General features: G+C 36.7%; 1 protein-coding gene across 1 annotated transcript in view; it reads right to left on the bottom strand.

The window, feature by feature from the left end:
• The window catches only part of SUCLG2 (succinate-CoA ligase GDP-forming subunit beta), a 131824-nt gene that overhangs the window by 64186 nt on the left and 41582 nt on the right, over nt 1-26056 (bottom strand). Inside the window, exons 3-6 of the mRNA XM_054838493.1 lie at nt 8823-8922; nt 8604-8694; nt 2565-2717; nt 1486-1575 (exon numbers count right to left, since the gene is read on the bottom strand). Coding sequence (XP_054694468.1) covers nt 1486-1575; nt 2565-2717; nt 8604-8694; nt 8823-8922 — 434 coding nt within the window. The remainder of the gene's footprint in view (nt 1-1485; nt 1576-2564; nt 2718-8603; nt 8695-8822; nt 8923-26056) is intronic.

The following is a 26056-nucleotide window of genomic DNA, read 5'->3' as shown; positions in this document are numbered from 1 at the left end:
CTGGCAAGACTCAAGCCCAATACTGCGCTACCTCAGGAAGAACATAGGGATGTTCCTATCTCCCTCTACTCAGTGCGGACAAGGCTGCACCTGGAGTGATTTGTCCAATTTTGGGACCAACATGTCTAAGAGTCTTTAAAGAGTTACAGTGTGGAAGCAGCATACAAAGTGTTTATTAAGTCTTCCCTGCTCAAAAGTCATCAGCTGAAGCATTCTCGGTAGTTTTGACTTTAAAAAAATTATCAGTTCTAAATCTGGACCCACCCAGGCAGCAGTTTCCTTGGCATGGACACTCTGGCTGACAAACCATCCTAATACCACATGGGTCAGGCTATCGTAGTGACGCTAGGGAGGAAGTCCCACCGTGCAACCCCACATTGATTCTGGGCAACCTGAAAAGCTGTTGTTGCCTTAGTGCTGTAATTTTAACAGATCACCGGAATCTCTTAACTTTTATTAGGGGCCGCTCCATCTTTCAGCGCCTCTCTGAATCAGGCAGCTTAATGCCAACATTTCTCTTTCTCAAGGTCTACGAGTCCCAAGCCTCTTCGAGGCAATGCATAAAATCCCAACCTAGAAATAGTGACTATGTAAGTAAATACTAGGATTTGTCTGAATAAAAACTATGTGCCTATGCTTCAGTAAATTCCTCTGAGTTGACAGCACAAGGAAGGAAATGCATTCACTGCAGCATTATTTCAATGCATTGTTGAAAAGTCCATATATTGCTGTTAATTATTAAGTACCAGAACTCTTCAACGGTTGAAAGGCTCTACATAATCATTCCTCCTCATTAGATATACAGCTAAATCTTCAAATGGGTGTTAATCAACTTAATGATTATGCATTTGTTAATTGCACAGTTGGGATAGAAAATAATTAAAACTGCTGAATTAAAAATAAAGGAGTTCTACAAAAATGACAGTTTGATACTATGGAAAAAAAAAATGGCAAGAGTAGCTCAGGCTTTCTCTTCTCTGCAAAATTATTCATAAAGCAAAACATCTTGCATATTTGTGTACAATATGGAATTCCAATATATATAGAAAAGAGATACTGAAAAGACAACAAGCTGGCAGCCTTTTGGTTTTGAGTTGAAGATCAGAAAAAAAAAAAAAAAGACTTCAATTACACAGAGAGATAGACTTTTACTTCTCCCCATATTAAGGGCCAAATTTTCAAAAAAATCTCTTCCCACTCACTGAGCTCGAATGGAATTCCAATGAAATCAAAAGAATCCTACGTGGTGTAACAGCATGTTGTCATCAATTGCTTCAAAGACCAGGGACTTTCACTATGGAACAATAAAGATCATATTCAAATTGTTAAAGCCTAATGGCAATTATATAGGTACCATTTTAGTATTTAAAATGTCAAAATGGTCCTGATCTAATGAACACTTAGCCATATCTATTTCGAAAGCATTTATCACATAGCTGGGCTAAAATGTCTTCAGTAAAAACTAAGGGAGTGGAGTCAAGTTACCTGCTGTTGCAAAGGTCCTTTGAATCCCAAATTTTTTGCCATTTGCAATGCCTGATGATCCTTTATGCCTTCAAAAATATCTATTTCCTCCTGTAACAATAACATGCATAAATATGACTAAATATTCAATCGGAATGGAGATTTATAACTTCAAAAGGAAAACACTTAGTATACATTTGCAAATTAGTAATTAAAGCATGGCTGTTTGCCAAAGTTCTCTGAGACTGAGGCTATAGCAGCTGCCTATAGGGTATGTTATAATTACCACACCAACTATGAAACAGTCCTTCCAAAAAATATATAATTCTTCAGGGTGGCATGCTGACAAGACAATGTGACACCAGTTTTCACTTTTAATTACTGTACAGATGGCGTTGACGAATATTTAGTCTGTTAATTTTTATGACATCTTCTGGAATATTTTCAAGGCAATGGTGTCACTGCCCAGTAACACTGTGAAGTTTCTATAATTTTTAAACGCACATTAAATATTTTTACAGTTTTTTGAATAATTATACTTGATTGTATCAATTATTTTCCCAGATGAATAGCTTGTCTACTCATTATGCCATAGTAACATAAAAAATACTTAAATGTAGTCATCGTTAAGAAAGCAATTACAATAGTTGTATTTCAGATGCAAAAGTCATCCAGGTACAAAGAAATAATTAACAACTCTGTCAAGCAGAAAAAAACAACCATAGAAACAATAACCATACTGGCACTGACCTACTTGTGAAAAAAACATGTACGCTCCTGAAAGTGAAACTCTCTCATAAAACATTTCAGATATTAAGTTTAACACATCACATAACAGCCAGATTTAAGTCTTTTTCTAAATTGAACTAGAGACACAAACACTAACAAAATCAGATGTTAAACATGCTTCATTCATCTACTAGATGACAGGTCTAATCCCTGATTTGGTGAAACACAATTTTTATGATTCTCATTGTCTTCTTTCCATACATGGAAGAAGGAAAAAATGGAAGGAGAAACGGGAGGGGAAAAAAAATAAAATCTATTCTTTTGGATAACTTACAAGGAAAATTTTTAGTCTAAAAATATTATTTTAATACCTTAAAGATAAGTTCTGGGCTAGTAACTGCAACTTCTTCTATGTCAACACCACCCTGTGGACTGCCAACCATAACAGGTCCATTGCAGGCTCTGTCCATCAAAATTGCAAAGTACGTTTCCCTGGAAATATTCAGTGCTTCTGCAACCATCACCTAAAAATGAATACAAGGAAGAAAAAAACAGCAACAGTTCTGACTGGTCCATCTAGCTGGTGACACTTAGTTTGAACATAACTTTGCTTCCTTGAGGTGTCGAGTAGTGAATGCTGTAAAATCTTTTGCAATGTAAAAAGCAATTAAAAATTAACAGAACCTATGAGGGACAGTATTTGGCTCTGCTGTGATAAAGCAGAGAACATTGTGGCTCATGTTTTCTGCATTGCCTTAAAACGCAGCAGTTTGATACTTGCTATCCTGAAAAGTAACATTCGTTTCATTGCTTTGGTACCTTGGCTTTCTGATGCACGGCATCAGTAGTGCTTTTCCCTACCAGTACAGCCTCAGGCTTAAATCTTCTCCCTTGTTCTGCCAGACGGCCATCCTACACTTACAACCTCAGCACTGAATTCCTACCCTGCCTGTTTCCTAAGGAAATGGGTTTACAGATAATTCTACCAGCCAGCTTTTTACTTTCAGTTTAGAGAGACAAGCAGAAGTGTAACCTTCAGATACTGGCACATTCTAGAAACATAAAAATTTATTTTTCCAAAGAGCTACTTGTTTCTATTTATTACTATAAACTGCAGAGCCCTTTCGTACCAATATCTGACAGATAGCTCAAGATGCAACAAAAAAGACAATTCAAATCCTACATGATTTGAATCTACAAGTACTCACATTAAAATTGGGGAGAAAATAGCCGATATAAATCCTTTGTTACAATTTTTTCTCTCCTCCCAAAAATATGTGAAAGCCAAAGTCCTTTCCATCTCAGTATTACAATAACTATACCTTCCTCTTCATCTGAACTGTCAATGTTAGCAATAGTTTAACAACAGCTATTAAAGTAATTTCAGAGATTAAGTAGTTTTACGCTTGGCAAAGGACTCACAAAACTATGTTTTGATGCAAGAACACTAAATTCCCCCAAATATTCTTCATCTTAAAAAAACCCAACTGCATATGATCATTACTAATTGTTCTTTATGATCACAACAGGTGCCATAATCTCAGGTGCAAAGACCGTAGTTCTACTCTGCACTACGGCTTTGCTTTTCAACCTGGAAGCAGAGCAGCCACCTCTGCAATTTAATTAGCACTATCGCTTCTCCTTCTGACAATCAACTACATTCTTCCTTAGCAGAGCTACTATTTCCTGTCTTTCAATGGAAAATCAGGAAAATCACTTCCCTAAGATTAATATAATTAAAAAGGGTTAAGTGGCAATGTTTTTCTAACGTGGTCTGTTTAGAAAGCGACAGTTTTGAACAATGATTGTAGACGAAGATTATCATGCTGAATGAAAGATAAGGTGAAATTCATTCAGCCAGCAGTTCAGACTCCTTAGATCCGAGAGGCATGTACACACCTGCAGTCTTAAAACTCTGCCTACCCAGCAAGATGTGTTCCATCAAATAAGTATTCCTGGGGTTTTCATAGTTCAAGGACTATAAACAAGAAAGATGCACTATACTTTCACCCAAGTCGCTTTTTTGACATTCTACTCCAGAGTACATAAGAAAGAATGTACTTACCTTCCGCCAGGTTGTACATCTTAACAGAACAGGGAAAAAAAAGTAAGAGACATGGAACTGACTAAAGGCCTCTGTGCTCAGAATGGAAGGCAAGATGCTATTTATTTACGGGTTTTTTGACTTGGAAGAAATTTTCTTTACAATAATTTTGTTTCCTTCTACTTTTACCTTGCTTTATTCATAGAACATAGGATGATGTAAAGTAATAGATCACATAAGTGACTGTTTAAAAGCAAACTAAAGAAAACTAGGGTGAAGGAAACAACTAAGAATGTAGAAAACTACTGTACTACTTAAAAGCATCTGCCTACTTTAGGCTTCTATAAAGTGATGCTAAAAGCCAACTTCAGAAACATAGCTCAGCTACCTGCCAGGATTTGTCAAATTAACAAGCAAAGATATGGAAAGCATCCTTGATTTGCTACTATCAGTCTTTTTACCTGCATGCATGTTTTCACCTTCTTACATATCCTGCATCAGCGTATCTGGAAAACGTGAGTCAATTCCTTTAGATATAAGTTAAATAAAATCAACTGGTCCTACTGGATCCTGTCTGAGTTGTTCAGACTGCTTCCAGAGTGCTCAGGGTCAGGGCCAGACTTACGATGGGAATCCATTCAACAAGTCTTGAGGAATACATTTGCAAGCACAGCAGGTGGAATATATATTATTAAATCAGGTATCTTTTCAACTGCTACTTCCAACCCAAGTGATTGTCCTCACTATCATTAATTAACCATGTCAACATCATCAAACACTTCTCTCTCTTAATTCACAAAACTAGTGAGAGTTTATCTACTTTGTAGTAGGCAAACTTACTCTAGAGTAAAAATTGTCAGATTGTGCGACATCTTTTATTTCTCCCAACAAAAAGGCGTTACTTTCCTTCACCATCCTCCTCCTTTGATGCAGAGCAAAGCCAGGGAAATAGGTGTTCAAGGTCTTTAAATATTATTTGTTAAAATCTACCTATCATTCACATGACAAAACTAATTCAAACACATTAATGAACAGTTAAGAGTAGTGAAATTGTTTCTACAGACTGTTGACTTTTCTCATATTTTATCTCTTTGGCTTATGATAAAAAATGTGAAGCATCATTATCTGTTTACCACATCAGGTTTATATTTAAAATGTCCCAGGGAAAAATCAGTTTTAAAGAAAACTTCCTGATAACTTCAAGCTTTCCTTCTTAAAAGCAAATCATTACCTAAAAGTTTAAGCCACATATTTAATTTCATGAGGGTAACTATAACAGCTCTTTTATACTGCATCAAATATTCAAAATGTTAATTCTGTTATTGCTTGGAGAGAAAACACAGGTAGCAAATTCTCAGGTTGTCATGATAAGAGAAGACTGTCTTCTCAGATAACCAGGCTCTCCAAATTCCAAGCTGCCATAAGAGGATTTTATGTAAACTCACAAAATAGCTTTCAAGTTACAAGGGAACTGAGGAGACTGCTATTTATTTAAGAACCATCAATCTAAAGAAGCACAAACATGCTTTAAATTCTGTAGTAGGTGCACAAGCTGAGAAAGAAAGATGAAAACTCCACTTTCTGCTCTATAATTACTCTAATTATAGAAAATTTCTATCTTTTATTCCTTCCTTACATGTAAAAGGTACGTGACTTCCACTCCCTGACTTGACACTAGCTCACTGTTTGCTTCCCAGAAAGTGATTTTATAACTATTTTCCTTCTGAAAAATGTTTATTACCTAAATTGTCTAAAACATATGAGTTCAACTCAAACTTTCCAGAACACCAAAAAGTTTAAAACCCCCAAAACCTAAAAACATGCCTTTTCTTTTCTTCATGAACTGCAATTTTCTTTAAGTACACGTAGACACACATATTCTTACATACACATACAGAGAGAGTATATACCTTGAAATAGAACAAAAATGCCAGCTATTAATTTTCAACTTCCCCATTGCTCTTCGCAAGCTCAAAGAGTCTGTCCGGCATTTTCCAAGCACTAACTACTCATGGCATTAAATGACATCTTAGACATAGCTAAACTTACACTTTTAATAATATTACTGTAGCTTGCCCCTTGATTAAAATTTCAGTGTTTGACATTGTAATCCTAATACTACAAACCTGAATGCCTCAACTCCTTTTGAAGATTCTAGAGTGAGCTAACTTTGGAATAGATAAACTCTTTTTTCTGGGAATTTTTCTGGGAGATGGTCTTTTGATGACCTAGATGCATAACTTTAAACATGCTTTCTCCACTATCTAACAAGCAATGGGGAAGTCATTAGCATACCATTGGCCAAACTGTTACATAATCAATTTAAAACAGGGTGTATGCTTTTACGATAAGTTACCAAGAATCAAGATTTCAACACCAAAAATATAAAACATACTATTACCTTGTTACATACGTGTGTGATGAAGATATGAATTGGCCTAGGGCTTTTAAAAGCCACCTATAATCTGAACGGACATCTATGACAACAGCTGATGAGCTTCTCCCAGTGAAAAGCATCACACTGGCTTATCATGCATCAATATTAAAATACTTTCAAGCTGTGTCCTGAAAAGTTTCCATGTAACTCTACAGCAAAGGAAAAATACACTGTCTATCAAGGCTATATACTTTCCTGTACCAGCAAAATAAATAGCTGAAGTTCAGTAGTGCAAACTTCACCTTAAACTTTGCATATGTCCTAGCTGCTTACTATTGACCATTGTTTATTCATACAAGCAACATGTGGAGGGAGAGGAAAGCAATTACAAGTTAAATCTTCTATAGCTATTCTATACATGGTACAAAAGTCATCTTAATATAAATCCTTTGAATAATCCATTTCCAAAAACCTCAACGCCTATACCTTTCATTTCTATCAATTTGGAAGAAAATTAGAAGTTTCTTTTGCAGAACTGAATATGTAAATGAATGAACAGACTTGCACTCAGACAAAAGAGTGAAATTTCCTGTATTGATGTATTCAAAGTAGATCAACTAGGGCAAAAGAATAAAATCAAAGAATTTATAAAAAGAAAGCTGCTTTTACAATACAAATTTTTCAAAGCAGAGTGCTTTAATACAGGAAATCTATATCCTTTTTTATATCCTTAGTATTATCACAATCTCTGACAGGCATGCCTTAATGGCAATACCGTTCCTTCTTTTTAATATCTAGTATTTCTTTTTAACAACAACTATGAGTGATGGTAATCTGCTCTCCTTGCTCCCCAAGTCACAAACTGCCTGAGCACCTTCCTCCAGCCCTCATTAGACAGTATCTTTCCAGACAGGTGTTCCCCTTCAATGCTAATATACCAAGCTGTTTACAATATATTAAAAGCGAACTGCAGTTCTTTTCAGCTCATGCCAAATTATCTCCTGGTAACAAATACAGTGTGGCTCTTGACTGCATACCTGTGTGAAGATCCTTGCTCAGTAAAACATAGCAAGAGAGAAAAATATATATATAGACAGGCAATTGTTACGATTCTTCCCTGTTGAGGGTGGTGAGGCACTGGCACAGGTTGCCCAGAGAAGCTGTGGATGCCCCATCCCTGGAAGTGTTCCAGGCCAGGTTGGATGGGGCTTTGGGCAACCTGGGCTAGTGGAGGCTGTCCCTGCCCATGGCAGGGGGTTGGAACTAGAAGGGCTTTAAGGTCCCTTCCAACCCAAGCCATTCTGTGATTTCATGACTTAACAGAATTTTACTAAGGTAAAGGAGGATCTTGCTGAAGGGCTAATCTGTGCTTCTCTTATTTAGGCCAATACAGAGCAATACATTTATGCTGAAGTGAATCTTGGCACCTTGCAGTATGCACCATCATAGGTAAATGATTTACCACATATTAACTGAACCACAACCATGACCACATTTTACTCTGTATCTGCAACAAGTTAGGAAGCATCTACTTTTAGACTTTTTTTTTTTGAGTCATCTGTCACTATGTTTAATAACAGTTGCCCAAAGCTGTGCACGAATGAAATACGGATATTATTATTACTACAGGTAATCATGTATATATTACTTCTCTAAGCAGAATGTCAATAAGCACGTACCGTTAATGCTATACAGTTATGCTAGCATTTAGTATGTATTTGATGAAGGATGAACCTATGACAAAGGATTCCCTTTAACATGGGTAGCAGAAATGAATGTCTTTTTCCACCACTAGGTACGCTGAAATTGATAGACAAAATACATACACACAAAGAAAGAAAAAGTAACTTTTTTTTTCATCAACTAGATGCAATCAATCAGGCATTGGAGAAGGAATGATAAAAATAAATCTATGTCATATATCCCAGCATATTAATGCAAAATTGCAGCTGAACACAGTTCTTAACTTTCAAGAGGCAAAAATCTTACCTTTTTAACTATCACACCATCCTTTGGAGTTTGCTTTGTTGACAGATTGTACCCAATCATCTGTTTAGCAAGCTGTTCAACAATCTTAGGGCTACAAACAAAGGAAAAAGGTTAGTTTATTGAAAGATATTAAAAGAAACAGTCACATAACTATTGTAAACAGCTTAAATATTACAACAGAAGCAATTCGTTTATGCTTTTTCAATTTTAAAGACTCACTCTTTAGTCAGATGAACTCCTCCTTTCAATCCACTATTGAAAATACCTTTTCCTCTCCCTCCAGCCAGAATCTGTGCCTTCAAAACAATTTCCTTTGCCTCTGTAAAAGGAAAACACATTGCTATTCTATCGTGTGTCATTTATTGAGCTTGTTAGTGCAAGTTTAAAAAGCATTTCCAGGTTAGATCTTTAAAAACAATCAGAAGTTGTTCATAACTAGTGAGCAACAAAACAAGAGTCAATTCAGCATTTTTACAAAGCAACCTTGCAAAAAAGAATTGTTCAAGGAAGTTAAAGGATAAATATACACTACTCATTAGCTTGATAAGTATGTCATTATTTAAATCAAACCCATGTTATTAATGCTACATAGCCTGCACAACAAACCATGTAACCAGCATACAATACACTTTGACGGCTTACACTCCGGCACTGTTTTTTGTCTTGAATGCACAACAAATGCTCATTAAGGAAAATAAATTCCATTCCTTGCTCTGAATACATGTAAGCAACCCTATGGATGTGGTCCTAAAAGAAGAAATGCCCACCTCCAAAGGGCAGGTAGGTGTAGAGGAAGGGCAGTAGCTGTGAAAACATGTTCATCTACTTCTGAGGCATCATGGAAATCTTTGGCAATGTGAGTGTAACAATATCTTAGTAACAAGAAAGTGCAGCAAGACACAGTGAGAAAAGTAACTGCACCAAGACCTACGTTCCAAACAGAAGCGATCCTGACATCCTTACAGAGTAAACTGGGGGGAAAGGGGAAAGAAAAGAAACAACCAGAACCACTCCTTATGATTTCTGCAGATCCATGGACACTTCTTGAACCATAAAGACCTGCCAGGTGCCTAGAAAATGTTTATTAATACTTTACTTTGCACATTTACCATAATATTGCCATGTACTTTGCGAAGGCTGAGATCCTAATATTAACATATTGTTAAGTGCTTCCTAGAAAAGACTAACATTGTTATCCTTCCATGATTGAGTCAAATCCCTCTGAAGCCTGTGGAAACCTCTGATTTCAGTGATGTTTGCATTAGGCCACACCTCGAATCACAATACTCTATGCCAGTATGCAATAAAATATGAGACTCTGTTGGTAAACTGACAGATTTATTGTTTAAGTGGCACAAAGGATATGGATACTTTCATTCAAACAAACACAGGCTTTCTAGGATTGTATCACATAAAAATATTTTCCAGATAATTAAATATAAGTCTAGAAGTGTGGCAATTTTTGGTGCAGCCCAACTCTGACACAGCGTCATTTCAAAGTCCCAGTATAATAAATTTCAGCAACTAGCAAAAAAGTTGGATCTTAGGATAGAATAAATATTATGAAATAAATCTTCTATTTCCTGTTTTAAGACAGAAATGCATTTTTAACACAGCTATTGGAGGTACTGTACTAAGAGATGCCTCATTTCAAGCTTCAAGGCAAAATCCCTCCACGTTTATCCATTCGGTACCATTTGACATATATCATTCTGAACCTGAAAAGCATTCTCCTTGAAAATACTTCATGCATTCCAATATATTCATGTTCTGGGCTCCCTATTTTTCATGCCACTGCACGGCAGATAACAAGGAAATTTAAATGCAACAAAAAGTTTTATATCAAGTGTTTCCTAAGCACAGAAATTATTAAGATGAATTAAAACTATAAATCACTTTCCAACTTGCAGAAGTAAACTCTACGACCACAATAGCTGCTGTGATGAAGAATCTAATATAGTATTGTTAATAGATGCTGCAAACATTTAATTAGATCGGGTTTAGGTACCGTCCATCCCAACAATGTGAGTTTTGATTGTCAGTGATAGGTGATATCAATTATGTGAGTGATCATTACCCTCACCCCTAACCAGCACAGTACATGAGCATCGATTATCTCCATTTGCCTACAACGAATGAAGTTAGAGAAAGGAATTAATGTGTACGTTTTTATAATCCACTAGAGGACTATCAAAGCAATACAATAACTTCAGAAAAACAACTATCAAAACCATAAACACACACACTAGAAAGTAAGCATAACCATGTAAAGATTAGACCTGAAGAACTAATCAATGTAGCAGCACAGTACAGCAGATTCTTCTTGCCCTGGGGAAACCAACAGGAAGCAATTTAATTCAATAGTTATTTGCCCAAGTTCCGTAAAATGAGGTAAACCAGCCAGATCTTATTTTACAGTAACTAGGCTTCATCATTCAGTACTTACCAAGTTGATTCACCACTTAACGTCACCATTTTATTTAAAGAGCCGATTTCTAGTAATGCTCACACAAAGTTTTTATGCTAGCTCCTGCCTGAATTCCCAAATTATGTTATGAAAGTCTACTCCAAAAGAAAAATGTGATTTTAGCTAGAATACATGAAGTAATTCACCTTCACTTGTAGGTTCTAATAAAAATAAATAAATAATTTTAAAAGTAGTATGCTAAGTATTAAACCATTAATGCCGTAATTACTTGCCATTACCACCCTTCCAAACTCCTGTAGTAACACAGGGAAAAATGCTTAAGCAGCGCTCTAAAGTTATAAATACTGGATTTGAAGAGAACCTAGCACAAGCAATGTGTCCTTACACCACCACAAAGTATAGCGTGACTGCATTTGGTAATTGAGGCTTCAAATGAACTCCTGTTTATGTCCGCTGACTGACAAGCCTTTGTGCAAATTAAAAACCAAAAAACCAAGAAAACCAACCAAAACCCAAACAAACCCAAATAACAAAACACACTGCTTCTTAAGTGTGCACAGATTTTTTTGTCACAGATTTAAAATTTCCTTTGTCATTCAAAACAATACAAAAAAAGACTGCTTTTAAGTGTCGCTAATTTAGTGGCAAATAGCCGCAAACTGCTCCATCCCGATTAATGATGCATTTCTGGTAACAGCATGTGTTCTTAACTAATTATAACTTCAATACGTTAATATCTTAGACTTAAAAGTTTATTCACTGGATCTTATCTTTCTCTTTTTTACATTAATCTACAGAAAAAGAGACATATGAACATTTCGAAAAAGTCCTTTAAAAACATGGAGCAAAATACAGCTCGTCCCTAAGTCAGATGTCAATAAATAAGCAAGACCTTTACTCCTCAGAGAAGCCCTCAGAGTTTAAAATTTCACAACTGTAGTTGGGTCTAAACACATTTCTAAAAAAGAATGAATCTAATCACATAGGAAAAAAAGCCTTAAGTACTTTTCTTTTAAATAAATTCAGATGTTTTAGCAGAACAGAATATAACACTCCGAGGGACAAGCATCCTCTGCACTACATTCAGCAATACATCTCCTTCCCTTCAGTCAGTGCTGTGAATACAAATGGCAGAGATACTCCTTGCGATTGTAATAGGTTCAGTTTTATAAAGAAAGCCTATTTAAAATCAATAAAATCAGTCCTGCTTTTGGGAGCTATGATTACTCTGGTCCACTGGTACTGCTTGCAGCAAAAATGAACAGCTTGTTCTCAGCCCACTGCTGTGTATATTTAACTACTGAATTCTTGATCATGAAACAATATACTGAAAACCATAGATCTGCTAGTTATATGGTATGCTAATTTATTACCTGTGAACAACTTTCCATTATTATTGATACGACTGCGTGATTGCAAATTAGGCGTGTCAACAACTACATTAAAATGTGCTGTAGCTTATAAAAAATAAACTACTGTAAAGAACAGACAATGTAAGACTGCACAGTATTAGGCCACATTCTTCCCTGTTTACGAACAAAAGACTTTATACCCAGGAGTACTCAAGACTCCTTTAGCAAGGCACCCTACACTACAGAATTAGAGCACAGGACTGAAAGGGAGGAGGTCTTATATGAAATCTTAATCACATTTCCGTCCCACCATGTGACTTTCAGCAGTTCGGCTTCCCTATCTGCAGGGACTCTGTGAAAATTAATTAGCATCTGCACCTCTTTTAAAAATGCACAACCTGATTCAGTATTACATATAGTGTATTTTTATTCTGATGTAAAGCAACTGATTACAGGAGAAGGGCTGACTGCAAACCCCGGCAGCATCGCAAGTACTGCAGCAGCAAAGAGTCACTGGAGAACGCACTGATACGTCCTGTAACGAGCTTAGTACGCATTGCAAAATAGATGGGGCAACCCAGTGTCATGGGAGCAGTGCAATGAAGACAAATTGAGGACATGCCAAATCAACGTCTTATAGAAGCATTGTCTCCTTACTGACCTGAAGGTGAATATAAACACTGAGTTTATAAACACTGGAGAGCTGTTCCCACAAAGGCAGCAGGTGTTAACAAGACCCCTCCATCCTTCAGCACGCACAGGAGGACCCCAGCCCGGCGGGGTTAGGCAGGTATTAATTAATTTCAAGAACTTTGCTAGTCACCCTGCTTTGCCTAAAGTCATTAAGCAGTGCTTGATGAGCAGAATTCTTTGAGCACATCCCCCTTCCTTAAGTCCTGAAAAAGCTGGATGGGGTACGTGAATCTACAAACAGCTCCAAACTCTCCACCTCTACAAAGAGGCAGAGGCCAATCTAATGATGTATTTACCTGCTAAGACTCCTCTGAGCTTCCCTTCCCAAAGCAAGGTTTTTCCCCACTCTGCTTTATAATTTAACTTTCGTAACATGGAAGCTGGGGAAAACAAGGCAGATACAACAGACATTTTCTGACAGCAATTATACTTCATTTTGGATAGCACAAGAACTATAAAGACATCAACGAAACCCAGAACACCTACATGCTGTTCCTGCTCCAGTTTCCTCATCAGTGTTGATGCAAAACTGCAAACGCTCATGTCCTGTAAGGGTTCTAGATAACCCCTCCCAAACTGCATATCTGCAGCTCAGAGTTTGTCTCCAAACCATGGAGTTGCCTTACAAGCCCTGAAAGGGTCAAGTTTGGGTAGGTATTTTTACCTACCCTTGGCTGATCAACAGTAAGGAAACCTACTTTTTGGGGTCTCATCTGTCCTATTCTATTGTTGTTGCTTGCTTCTTTCTTGTTTTAATGCTGCCACTACCATCTGAGTTTCTAGCTTCCCTTTGGGAAAGACTGGCTATAATTCATTTTCCAAATTTCAGCCATTCTGTTACACTGCTCAGGCAAGATCCTGTCAGGTGCTTATTACTTTTTAACAATGTTCCTGTCCAGAGACACTCTGGTATACTTCAGCACAAGAAAGTAGGGAGAAAAATAAAAGCTATAAGGAAGATCATAATAAACATAATACAACAATAAAAAATGGTAATAAAGCCTAATTCACAAATTGAACACTGAATCTTAAAGTTGCTGTAATAACTTTTCACATTTGGGTCTCTCTACACAAACTTGCTCCGAAATCTGAGACAGCTTTTCCCAAGGAGCAAGCATTGGTACCACTTCCACTGCTCCCCTTCTACTGGGAACTCCAGGGATGCAGCGTCTGAGACGGTTCCCACGCTCTGCCAGGCAAGCGGATTGGGATGGGAAAAAGAAGCTGTCCACAGGAAGATACCTCCTACATCTACGAAACTATTGGTGTGCTTAAAGGTCTTTAGAATGAAGTTAAACAATTGATTTTTTTCTCCCTTTAATTTTAATTTAAACTCCCTTCCTCCGTTATTTTCATCCTTCTGCTCTATAACACCAAAAAGAATTATGTTCTTACGTGCCTAGTTTCTACAACCTTTGGTTTTCAGACTAGTTTAGAATTAAAGTTAAATAAATCATCCTTTTTATAACTCCATACTTTTGAATATATTGTATATTTATTGCTAGATTATAAGCCTCATTAAAATCTATAATGATAAATTAGTCAGTCTCTTGATTCTGTCACTACTGTTATTAATTGCTTTCATAACCATTACTACATACTTCACCGGTGATAAAAATTTTAAAGCTAGATAAAATCAGCTAAGCTGAAGCTCGCTCTTAATATTGCACTCTTAAACTTTCTCAGAGTAAAAGTAATCAAGTATTCACACGTCCTATATTTAAGTTAAACCTGATAAATTACTTATACAGCAAGCGGAGCCTCACTAGATCCAGCAGCATCACTATAATGCATGGAAAAATACACACATTAAGGCAGGAATCCAAAAAAATAGTTCTCACATTAGAATTGTTCATTGCATGTGCTTGTTTAAAACTCCATGGGATATCTTATTTCCGATACTTTCCAGCCTTTAACAGTTCCTCTTTTCAACCTAAGTGCTCATTATTTTTTACATAGATTCCTTCTGTAACAGACACATGGTTTAGAGAAACAACCATTTGTCACATTTGCTTACAAACTCCTGAGGAGACACGGTTCGAAAACTCAACCAGGACAGGAACAAGTTTTTCATTTGGTGAATGAGCACTGAAATCTACTGCCAAGTGAGCAAAAGCTTGTTCTGCCAGGTCTCAGGCAATACCCGTTCTACGGGTAAACCAGAGAAGGCCACTTTCTGTACCCTGCAATGCCAACCTGGCATCCTGCACCACGCGGCATAGTAAACACTGAACAAAATGGAAAAATTCATGCAAACTAATACAGTGTTCTTCCATCACTATACCCATCAGTTTTATTCTTGCAGCTTTCAGATTTCATAATATTCTTTACAATATGCCCCAGTCAATATTATTTTTCTCCTCTTCTGATGTTTTCACTTTAAAAGACTGCAAAAGTAAGCAAAGAATGCTTTTTCATGTGTATTAGTTGTGATCCCTATTACCTGACACCACCACGGAAGCTTCTTAGGATAATCTATTACGCACTGAGAAATTTGGGCATGCAAAATCATGTGGTTTGGTAGACTTTTTTCCTTATAAATATTAAATACAGAGATACATCACAAGACTTGCTTTCTAAAACCAATGTCATTTAAAAATTTGATATTTTACCAGATTTTTAGCAAGTCATTTCTCTCCATCATTCCCTTTTCCCTAAACTACAAAAACAGTTATAGTGAAATGAATATACTGTCAATTTTCTTTGCATCTTTACATTTTATAGCTTACAGGGATTTCAAGTTTTCCTTGCCAAAATACCCTGCAAGCTTTTTTTTTTACTTTTTTTCTTTTTTTAATAAAGCATATTTTAAAGGTAACAGACTCAGGCAGTTAAACAGGGTCCCAAATTCTTGATTGAATACCATAACACTATTTGTTCTAATGCAATTCAGAGAACAGGTTTTATGCAATCTGTAGTGTTGAAGTCAAGCAGTCATTAAGAACAAACACTGTTCTTGCCCCTAGCTGCAACAATACACACACCTGTTTTCCTGGAACGCTTTCAAGATTTCATTCTTTGTGATTATGTGTAAGGTACAAAAGACAAAAAGTCTTCTCCAACTGATTCTAATTCTTTTATCCATTATTGAACTGCAGAGATGATTTTGAAAAATGTGTACACAGTGTAGAAAATATAAAAACTGAGGAACACACATTAATTTTTTTCTGTGATTCACTTATAAGCATAAAAGAGTCATTGTAGTAGAAGATATTTTCAAACATGGAGCACAAAATAAGAAACCTAAGCAAGAAATCAGGGGATTCACACAGTAAAAAAGCAAGTAAATATGCAGAGAGTAAAGACAACTGCAACGTTACCACCATCACTTAAGAAGTGTTAACAAATTCATAATGTAATATATGTGGCAGGTGAACCCCGTTCAAGTACAGACTTGATAATTAGTCCTTTGCTGAGCAGTCTTTACATACAGGCCTGCTATGCCCAGCAAGGTCCTTAAAAAATAAGCATTAAAATGGAAGGCAAAGCTAAAGGAAATTTGGAGCACATCACGCAGGGGTGGCTGCGCACACAGTCAACAGCCTTCAAAAGCACGAGACACAGGCCACGCGCTAAAAGGGAGACATCTGCAGGTGGAGCAGCTTTAGATCAGACTTCTGCAAGTTTGCCAATACTAGGGCAGGACTAAGTCCCTTCAAAGGGTTTCCTCATCTCTTACTGCCTTGTAAATACCCAGACAAACCGACCTGATAGCTTACCATGTGCATGCACTGCCCAGCCTCAGGGGACCTCCCTGCTTCCACAGTACTCCACATTCAGCAGCGGTCATTTCTCCTCTTCAAGATAATTCACAGTGACACAATACTGATGCTGGCATCAAACAGGTAGTTATCCGCTCAGTTTTAAGCATACACTAATGGCAGCTTGGCATTTGAGTGCATACATAAATATTTCCCTGAGTGGGGCTTTGACGTCTTTCATGAAGAATTTCTTAATGAAGCTCCAAACCTAAAGCTCTTTTCCAGTTTGCATTTTTACCCAAAGCAATGAAAATGCTGCACAGCTCTTAGCTGAAAATTTACATTTTTAGCAAAATTAACATTTTCCTCCCAGAGACAGTTACCATTAAACAATTCTGCTCTACCTCTTAGCCTTATGTCCCTTAGTTTTTGTTTCATTGTGTAGGGCTGCCTTAGATACCACACTTTTTGCTGTTCAGACCATAAATAAATCAATCCACACCAAAACTAGAAACATGCAAAAGAATAACAAATCTGGCAGTTTTTTGATCTGAATCAAGCCCAGTCGTATCAAAAGTCCTCCAGCAGTCCGATTCATTATCCAACTTATGTGGCGGAATTAAGTACAAAGTTTTCACTGTATTGCTGAAATAATTTACTGACCCTCTGAAGAAAATCGTACTAGACTGGTCATTATCTGAGAAACATCTGGATGGTAAAACGATCACATACAAAAATTCATGTTTGCCTCAGTAGTGCTAAAGACAGCAAGTTGGAAAGCATTACTTTGGAGCTGCTCTTTTACATATGCCCTTGATTCCTGGCCCTGATTTTGAAGCAAGAATAAAAAATGGCACTGATTTGCTACCCCCTGCTCCCTGCCAAAAAAACCAAACCCAAACCCTCAACTCCCCATCCCTGCCAAAACCAATGCCCACCCACACCCCCCACACCCCCCCGACTTCTGCATATTAAATAGAACTACTTACGGACAAGAATTGCATACTTAAAAGAGGACATTTTTAAGACCACTGTATTTACCACTCAAATGTAGTCTCATTTACTGAGGTATTTTCTATTTGAAGAAGAAAAGAATATCAGACTCCACAATGAAAATAAACACTACCTCATTTTTAAAGAAATAATCTTTTTCCAGCATGGCTTCTAGCAGACATCTGATAACAGGTGTAAAATCCAGATGGAGAAGGAAAATCTAGTAACAGAGATGCTGGGCAGCGGGCCGGCACAAGGCTATGTGACATTTAAGTTCTTTTGCAGATATAAGTGGGACTTAAGTGATGAACAGGTATGGTGCTGGCCATCTGGACTAGTAATGAATTTCACCCAGAGCAAAAAGATAAACCAGAAGAAAACTATCTGAATTGGTTCTGATGTTTCATTCCTGTTGAGGGCAGGTTAATTAATCAGAGACTTCTGGGTAAAAGCTCATTCATTTCCAGAGCTCCAGATCTAGAAAACAGAGTTATCCAAGTTTGAAACAGAGAAAGCTCACCACAGAGAAAGGTTTAAAGATGACAAGAGACAATGGAATACAATAATAAATGGAAAAATATCTATTTAAAACATAGAAAAGCTGCAGCCAGCATAATAAGCATATTTATTCCTGGATATATCTTCCTGCACAGTTTGCTTAAAATCCTTCTACGGATTACTGATGTTAGGTTTCATGGTATCTAGCTTTTCATTTCATAAAAAAACCTACTGCATTAAGCTGTACAAAAAGAAATATTGTTGCCCTCTGGCAACTGGCAAATATTAACTACTGTAGGCAGATGAAGTTTCATCTGTGGTAAGCACAACTGTTTATAACTTAATGTCAGATACAGTAATACACTAAATACAACTAACAAGGGAGAGGATATACTATCAATGTCCTCTTATTTTTGTTTACTCATCACATATGTGAAATAGAAGCAATTGCCAAAATAATCTAATATTGGAAAAAGGTTAAGAGGACAGTCATTATAAGAATCTGTTAACATTTAATTCAAGATTTCAGACTTAATTATTCCATAAAAAGGACATCTCACTGATCAATGCTACACTGGTGAATTTAGATTCAAAGTAAAAAAAAAAAAAAATTGTTTAGAAGATAAAATGCCAAATCTTTATTACCTGAACAACGCTCTTTTTACAGCTTCATAAAGTTAACTAACCTATACAATTCCTTCACATGCATGCGGTACGCCAAGACATTCAACATAAAACCATTCAGAATGCATCCCTAACAATACATCCCTGCCAATATTAATTAGCCTTCTAAGAAAAATAACTTCCCTTAGATATTTTTTTCTAGATTTCTTTTTTGTTCTGTGATATTTTTCTTAATATCACACCATCTGCAGACACTTTTCAAAAACATCAGAAAAAGGCAATTTAAGGAATGTTCCAGATAAGAGAGAAAAAAAAAAAAAGTCCCACTGTGCTTTTCATAGCTTAGTAATTTTTACTGTCTTTCATCCAGGTGATTTCTTCTTTTTAACACCATAGTATTAAGAGTCTTCAATTTTGACTGTTTGGAGGAAGCAAGATAACACAAACTTTATAGATTCTGCTCAGTGAGAAGACCCACTGCATATTAGGAGAGGTTAAGAGAAAAAACCTTGAGGTTTAAATTGTTATCACTACTCATTGAACATAAGCCACAAGAGAGACACAAGCTTGGGTGGACCAAACAAGTTTCTACTTGCTTAGCATTATGAAGATGAAAGTTGAAAAATGGGACAAAAGCCTTTTATCCGTTTTATTCACAAACCCAGAAGAAAATATTAATGATTTAGATCACACTGTAAAGCAGTCGTCAAAATACATGTTGTATCCTTTATTTTAACCACCAGCTTGTTAGCTGAACCATGCGCTGTACCAATGTACGCAGCTGCTTTTCTTGTCTTGGCCTCTCTTTGCCCCTCAGTTTTCTTTACGGATTTATAAAGAGTTACTTGTTATTATACACAGCCACAACATGCTCTGTTCAAGGACACTGGACAAGCTGTTAGCTCTATTAACTTAATAATAGATTTCTGAGTGTGATTTCCAATTAATTTCATTTTCCTCGTTCCATGAGAAGCCAAAATTACAGAGCGCCATATGGTGCTTCATAAATAACAATTAAAAGTTATTTTCTAATCTTTAGGCACTAAAAAAACCCATAAAAATACATATGGTTGCAATGACATGAAAGAAATTAAGCTTTGGAATGTCTGCAGATGTCCAGGAAGCTCCAAACACTTCCTCAGCCTTTTCCCCACTCACACATTTCTGGTCCATGCTAACCCCTGGATGTTACAATTAATCACAGTGTATGCCTCAAAGATCATAATTAAGATCCTTCTCTGAAACTGGAACTTCATAACAACAGCTTGTATGAAGATCTGTGTAGCACAATTTGCGTCCTAATTCTGATACACTTCATCTTTACCTACTGCGTGCATCTATTAACAGTTTTAGTTCCTACCCAGCCCTAAGTATCTGCAGAGCTCGGCCAGACAGAGAAATCACGTCCACGTGTCAGAGACTGGTCGGGATCTGGGCACCTGGCAACTTACTATAGGCCCTTGTCATTTTTCAGTAAGAATTCACACTTACGAATGCCAACACAGGCATGCAACTGCAATTGAGAAACTATTCTACTCAAAGTAAATGAAACTTAAGCTGCTGCTTTAAATGATCCCCTAACAGCCACCTTCTCCCTTCCTGCCCTTTATTATGCCTTGTGTACGTGCTGATTGTAGAGCACTTAGATCCGGGCGTACTTGAAGTTAGATAAACTCTTAATGTCTCTTCTGTAAAACAGAAATAACAGGGCTACCTGCCTCAGCAGAGTATTTTGGAATAAACCATACATAAGAGTAGAAGTTTCCTTAGAAGCACCTTGGATAACTCCTTTTACTACTGCCCACCACTGGAAGTCAAACTGATTGTCAGAGGTATTTTATGGGCTGGCATGAGAATCCAGACACACAGAGCATGCACTGGCCTTGTGTACCTGGAAAGTGATATTCGCCTCTGGTACAGCCAGATGTCAACATGTTCACTCATAATAGAAATGATTCTTACCACCTGCAGGTCTCCTGGGCATAATATTAACATGAGATTTTGCTAAAATAAAAATAAAATTAAAAAAAAAAAGGCATTAGGAAGAAAATATATTATAAAGTTAGACACCAATGGACTATTTTAAAGTCATGGGGACTGTATCCCTTACAAAATATACCTAGCTTTAAATCTGCTCAATTCTTGCATTCAAAAATACTCTATACTACAGTCTCTGTCAAATCTCAAGAGTGTGATTTTGTCAAATTCATCTTTTGTGGGAAGACATTTTGAGGCTATACTGAAGATAAGCCAAAAAGAAGAAAATCTAACATCCTTTCAAATTCATATTCACAGAAATATGCTACCCAGTGTAACAATCTTTTCCCAAAATCTACACTTCCACAACACAGTACAAGAAAGGAGGTCTAACATATCTCACCAACCTGCATCAAGCCAAACAGACACAGTTACTGCTAAATCTGACTGCTCAGTCATGAAGGGGCAATGCCAAATCCATATAGACGTCTAGACAGTGTGTCACAGTGTAAGAAATTGGGCATTTTGTAAAAAGCTTCCCTGTTATTGAGCGATGTGTGGATCTTCCTGTTACTATGAATACCTGATATTCTTTATTAAAGTCAATGTAGTTTAAATCACCAATCTTGTAGGTATATTGCTGGAGACACAGGAAAGTGAGCCTTGGCACTGGGATCTTTCTTCCTGGAAAGATATATATAGATGTATGTGTATATATATATATATCAGTTGGTGCAATCAAAGGTTCTCTGGGTTTTTAAACTAAAATACCATATTTTGCCAGAAAAAAATAGATGAATTCTGAAAGAAGACAACAATTTTCTAAGTATACCCACATAAGTACACATTTCCAGCAATTAACAGGGGATACATTTAAGTATTTCCTGAAGATCTTTTCTTAAGAGGCCTGTAACTAATTAGCTGATTAAGGCTATACAAAGAAACAACTGTGTTTCATATTTGAAGTTTTACCTATCCAATAAAACCATGGGAAAATGTGCATCCTACAAGGGAGTTTTAAGACTTGAATTTACGATCTGATTCAGCCTGGATATGCACTTTCGCACTTCTCTCATAAGAGTCATATTGTAATGAGTTATCTGGCTGGGGACAGAGGGAAAAGAATTCAAATCCTGTGTTGTCTGCTTACAGTGCAAAGCCAGAATCAAGTAACACTCTTTTTGGTTGTTAATACAGTCCCAAGCATAAAAGAGTAATACAATCCCAGTGGTTCAAAATTCCACAGTAAAAATAAAAAATGGTTGTACCTTAAAACCCCCGAATGTTAACTAAAAGGAGGATAAAGGTTATGCTTTGTATATTAGTGACATTATAAACCTCATCAATGTTTTAAATCCCAACAAATATTGAAAAACATCATTTTACCTGCTACATTACTGACAAAACACTGCTACTAGAATTGTATGTCTTGGTGTAGGGTCATTTATCCCAAAGTGACATTTCTAAGAGCAATCATTGATTTCATTTAAATTAAGGATATAAAAGTAATTATCAACCATACTCATTGTTTTCCATTTTTTTTCCCCGCAAGAAACATTATTTCTAGCATGTGCCCTAAACAAACCCACATGAATATAAACCATTCCTTATTTTCTTTTTTGGCACTTTCTTTTTTAACACAATTATTTTTTTCTTCTTTGTATGTGCAAATACCTATTGTTTCACAAGGGAAGACTTTTTCAAATTCATCACAAACGTAGCTGTTCTGATATCAATAGATTTTTTTCTTCAAAGTAAATCGGATGCACAGCCTCTGGACTAGAGATTTAAAGCCAAACATATTGGATACATGAGAAATGAAATCAGATAACATACACAATAATTTTCTTTTACTTTATTACCACTGATCTGAAACTGAACATCTACAATCATGTCTCTTCTTTCAATTGACTAACACTAAACTGCTTTTTTGACATTACCTCAGCTGACTTTTGCAGAACCAAGCTAAAGGAATTTTTAAGCAGCAACAAATAAATTGAGGTTAGGTCCTACTCACTTGCAGCCTGCAGCAAAGTTGAAATATCAACAATTTCCTGGGTTTTCAGCATATGAAACATTATTAGAAAGCAAACAGATTTAAACAAAACCTTAGTATGTCACAGCACAGTGACCTGTGTAAAATGAAATGCTCCACCCTTCAAGGCAGCCTGCATGGTATCCCAAAAGGCCAAACCAGAAGACAGAACAAAGCATAAAGGTCCACCATCCCAGAGCAAAGCACTGCCAATGTGCTTGTAGCCTAGGAAGACTGCAAGAGAGACAAGGGACCTGGCAGCAAGAGAAGAATATCAGCGATGAACCTGAACCGTCTTGCAAAATAATTTCCCCTAGGAGTGGGTTGTTTCATAGCTCTGCACAGTGCAGCTCTAGAGAAAAGCTTCAGCCGTTAGTGCAGAAAAGGTGTTGATAGAGAGAACAAGACGTGTGAGGCTCTGACCTTGGCCACCCATATTAGTCATGTCTGCTCCATGCAACAAACTTTTCATAAAGCTCTCAACTGTCCTAGGCCAATGAAAGAAGAAACAGGACAACAAGTAAAATTGAAAATTGAGAGTGGATTACTTTCAGCAGAGCTACAGTGAACTTCTGCTCTCCTGTCCAAGAAATGAGGTGATAAAGTACCACAGTGACACTTCGGTGACATTGCAGACTGAGCGAGTAGATTTGACAGTTTTCTGTCAACATCTCCCAGGAACTATCCTGTTATACAATCAATTAAGCAAAGAGATAACGAAAAAACTTGCAAGTGAGCACAGTTAGAAAAATCAAGCACATTTAATTACTATCATCTTTTTTCCACGTAGCTTCTTCAGTACTCACCTAATTCAGAACACTATTTGTCATCAGAAGATTTAACTCCATAATAAAAAAAAGCTGCAAGTAGTTGGAAGAGGCTCAAGATCAAACACACAGCCAGATTTTTATTGCTTATGTAATATTGACATCAGCCTTGCAAAGCTATTACACGGGCACCCAAATGGAAGGTCTAAAAATCAGTGGATTCGCTTTCAAAGCGTTCACTAGACATGCTTGACTTGGAGAAGAAGGTCTTGGAGCTTCTCAGTGCTTGAGGAAGTCTTGATCAAAAATCACAGGCCTAAACTTTATAAATCACCAGTCATTTGTGACAGTCATTTGGAAGCATTTTCTAAAGGTTCTGTTTTTCGAATGCTACAGTGCAGAGTACCCTTCCCTGAAAATACCAGACTCTCCAAAACACCCCAGAGCTGCCAGCTACAATTGCTGTTTTTGAAACTTCAGACCATCTGTATTTGAAATGAGCATTCTGTAGATAGTTATTTGCATCTCTACCATGCCAAGACACGCCAAAGTACAGAGTCCCAAATGTAAATGCATTCTGCCTGCATGGGTAAAGACCCAAACATACTGATACAAAACATACATACAAAAATATTTTCCTGCAAAGATGTACCTTGAGTCAGATACAGCCTGTTTATTTTTTATACTTACAGTATCCATTGAATTAACATTTAGTATGGTTACAAAAGTGATGCCTAAACAATAATTCTCTCCAAAAAGTGGAAATACATACATTGAAGTCAAATACTTTTGTAATTATTTTAAACTTTTTATATTTCTGCAGAAGATAATGAATACACTTTGTAAAAGGTCTTCCAAGTTGTTTTTCAGTTTACAGTGTTTTTTCATTTGTGTGTTTTAAAGAAAGTTTTCACTCTCCTCCCCTTCTGTTTCTCCTGCTGACACTTTAATGTCCTCCTCTTGTAAATATGAGCCTATAAGAATAAATCACGTTTCATTTATTAAATGTAAAAATATGATTCAATACAAAGCAGAAAAGCCAATCTCCATAAAGTTTCCCTCTGTGGTGACTGAAATTAGTTTTTATATGAAGATTCAAATCTGTATCCAGCAAGGCATTTAGGCAAGAATAAAAGTACTCTAACTATACATCAGACTGAGTATTTTTCCTCTTGCATTACATAATATGCTTAAAAAAAAGTGATAACTTTGGCCAGTTCCAGCAAAGTAAAATCAATGACAATTCTTTAAAACATAAGTATTCTGCAATGAGGAACCTGACACATCTGAGAACTGTCGCCTATATTAGCACTCCACAAAATTAATATAAAGTAGTATTTTTTTACTTTTATATTCAGGTCACTTTTACTCGCAATGTTGTTGATTCAGAGGAAAAAAAAAATACCCTTGCTTCTTCTGTAAATGTATTCTGCTTGGAAAAGTGCCTGTATGAAGCACACCAGGGAACAGGAGTGCAAGCAGCCTATATCACCTTGCCCTTTGTTTAGATTGTCAGTTTTTCCTTTTGATCTTTCTTTGCAGTTGAAGAACCAAAAATTGATTTTCCCAGTTGAACTACAGTAGAAAAAGGACAATGTTTTATTTAAGATCCTTCACTCCCACACATAAGCCTATTTCTTTCTTTATATACAAAAGAAACTGACTTTTTGTTCTTCTAAAAAAATATTTTCAAGTGGGGAATGCTCTCAGTGTACCAACTGTGGTTTCATAACAAAAAAGGGGGGGGGTGTTTAAAAATCCCAAATATTGGCCTCCTGCAGAGGAGCACACACACCTCATGAACCTTCTAGAGTTACAGAAACTGAGTTTCGGGGAGGCAGCAGTCATACTTGTTAGGTGTTTGCGTAAATCTATGCTACTAGCAACGCTACACTCAAAACCTCATTTATGGGCAAAGAGAAAGCACACTTTAGATATTTAGATACATATAAAGCCAAGAATATATTGTAAGTATAACCATAATCCTAACAATCTATTAAAAAATAATGTTTATTCCGGATTTACTTGTTATAGAACAAGAAAGAATACTTATATATGAAAAAGTTTCAATAACAATGCAGTTAAAATATAACTATTTCCTAATTTCTACCCCTTTTCCCGGTGTTATGCTCACCACAGCAGGTGACCCTGCTGAGTGGGTCCTAAGGCTGACAGTTTCATTTTGGTCTAGGGCTCTGAGAGCAAGTCATCACCATCTGGAGTCCTTTGTTGGGAGGAATATGATGTTCATTTTGGTGGTTTCTTCTTCCTCACTCTAGGATCCACACACTTTCAAAATCACTTTTTTCACTGGTCCATGGTCACCTGAATTTACTACATGTAGTGCCTTTTACTACCAGTTCTTCATTCTCCTTGTTAACACTA

This window comes from Grus americana, chromosome 11 (assembly GCF_028858705.1).
Source record: "Grus americana isolate bGruAme1 chromosome 11, bGruAme1.mat, whole genome shotgun sequence".
Classification (NCBI taxonomy): domain Eukaryota; kingdom Metazoa; phylum Chordata; class Aves; order Gruiformes; family Gruidae; genus Grus; species Grus americana.
The sequence above is the reverse complement of the archived record's forward strand: the minus strand, read 5'-3'. Positions and strand labels throughout refer to the sequence as shown.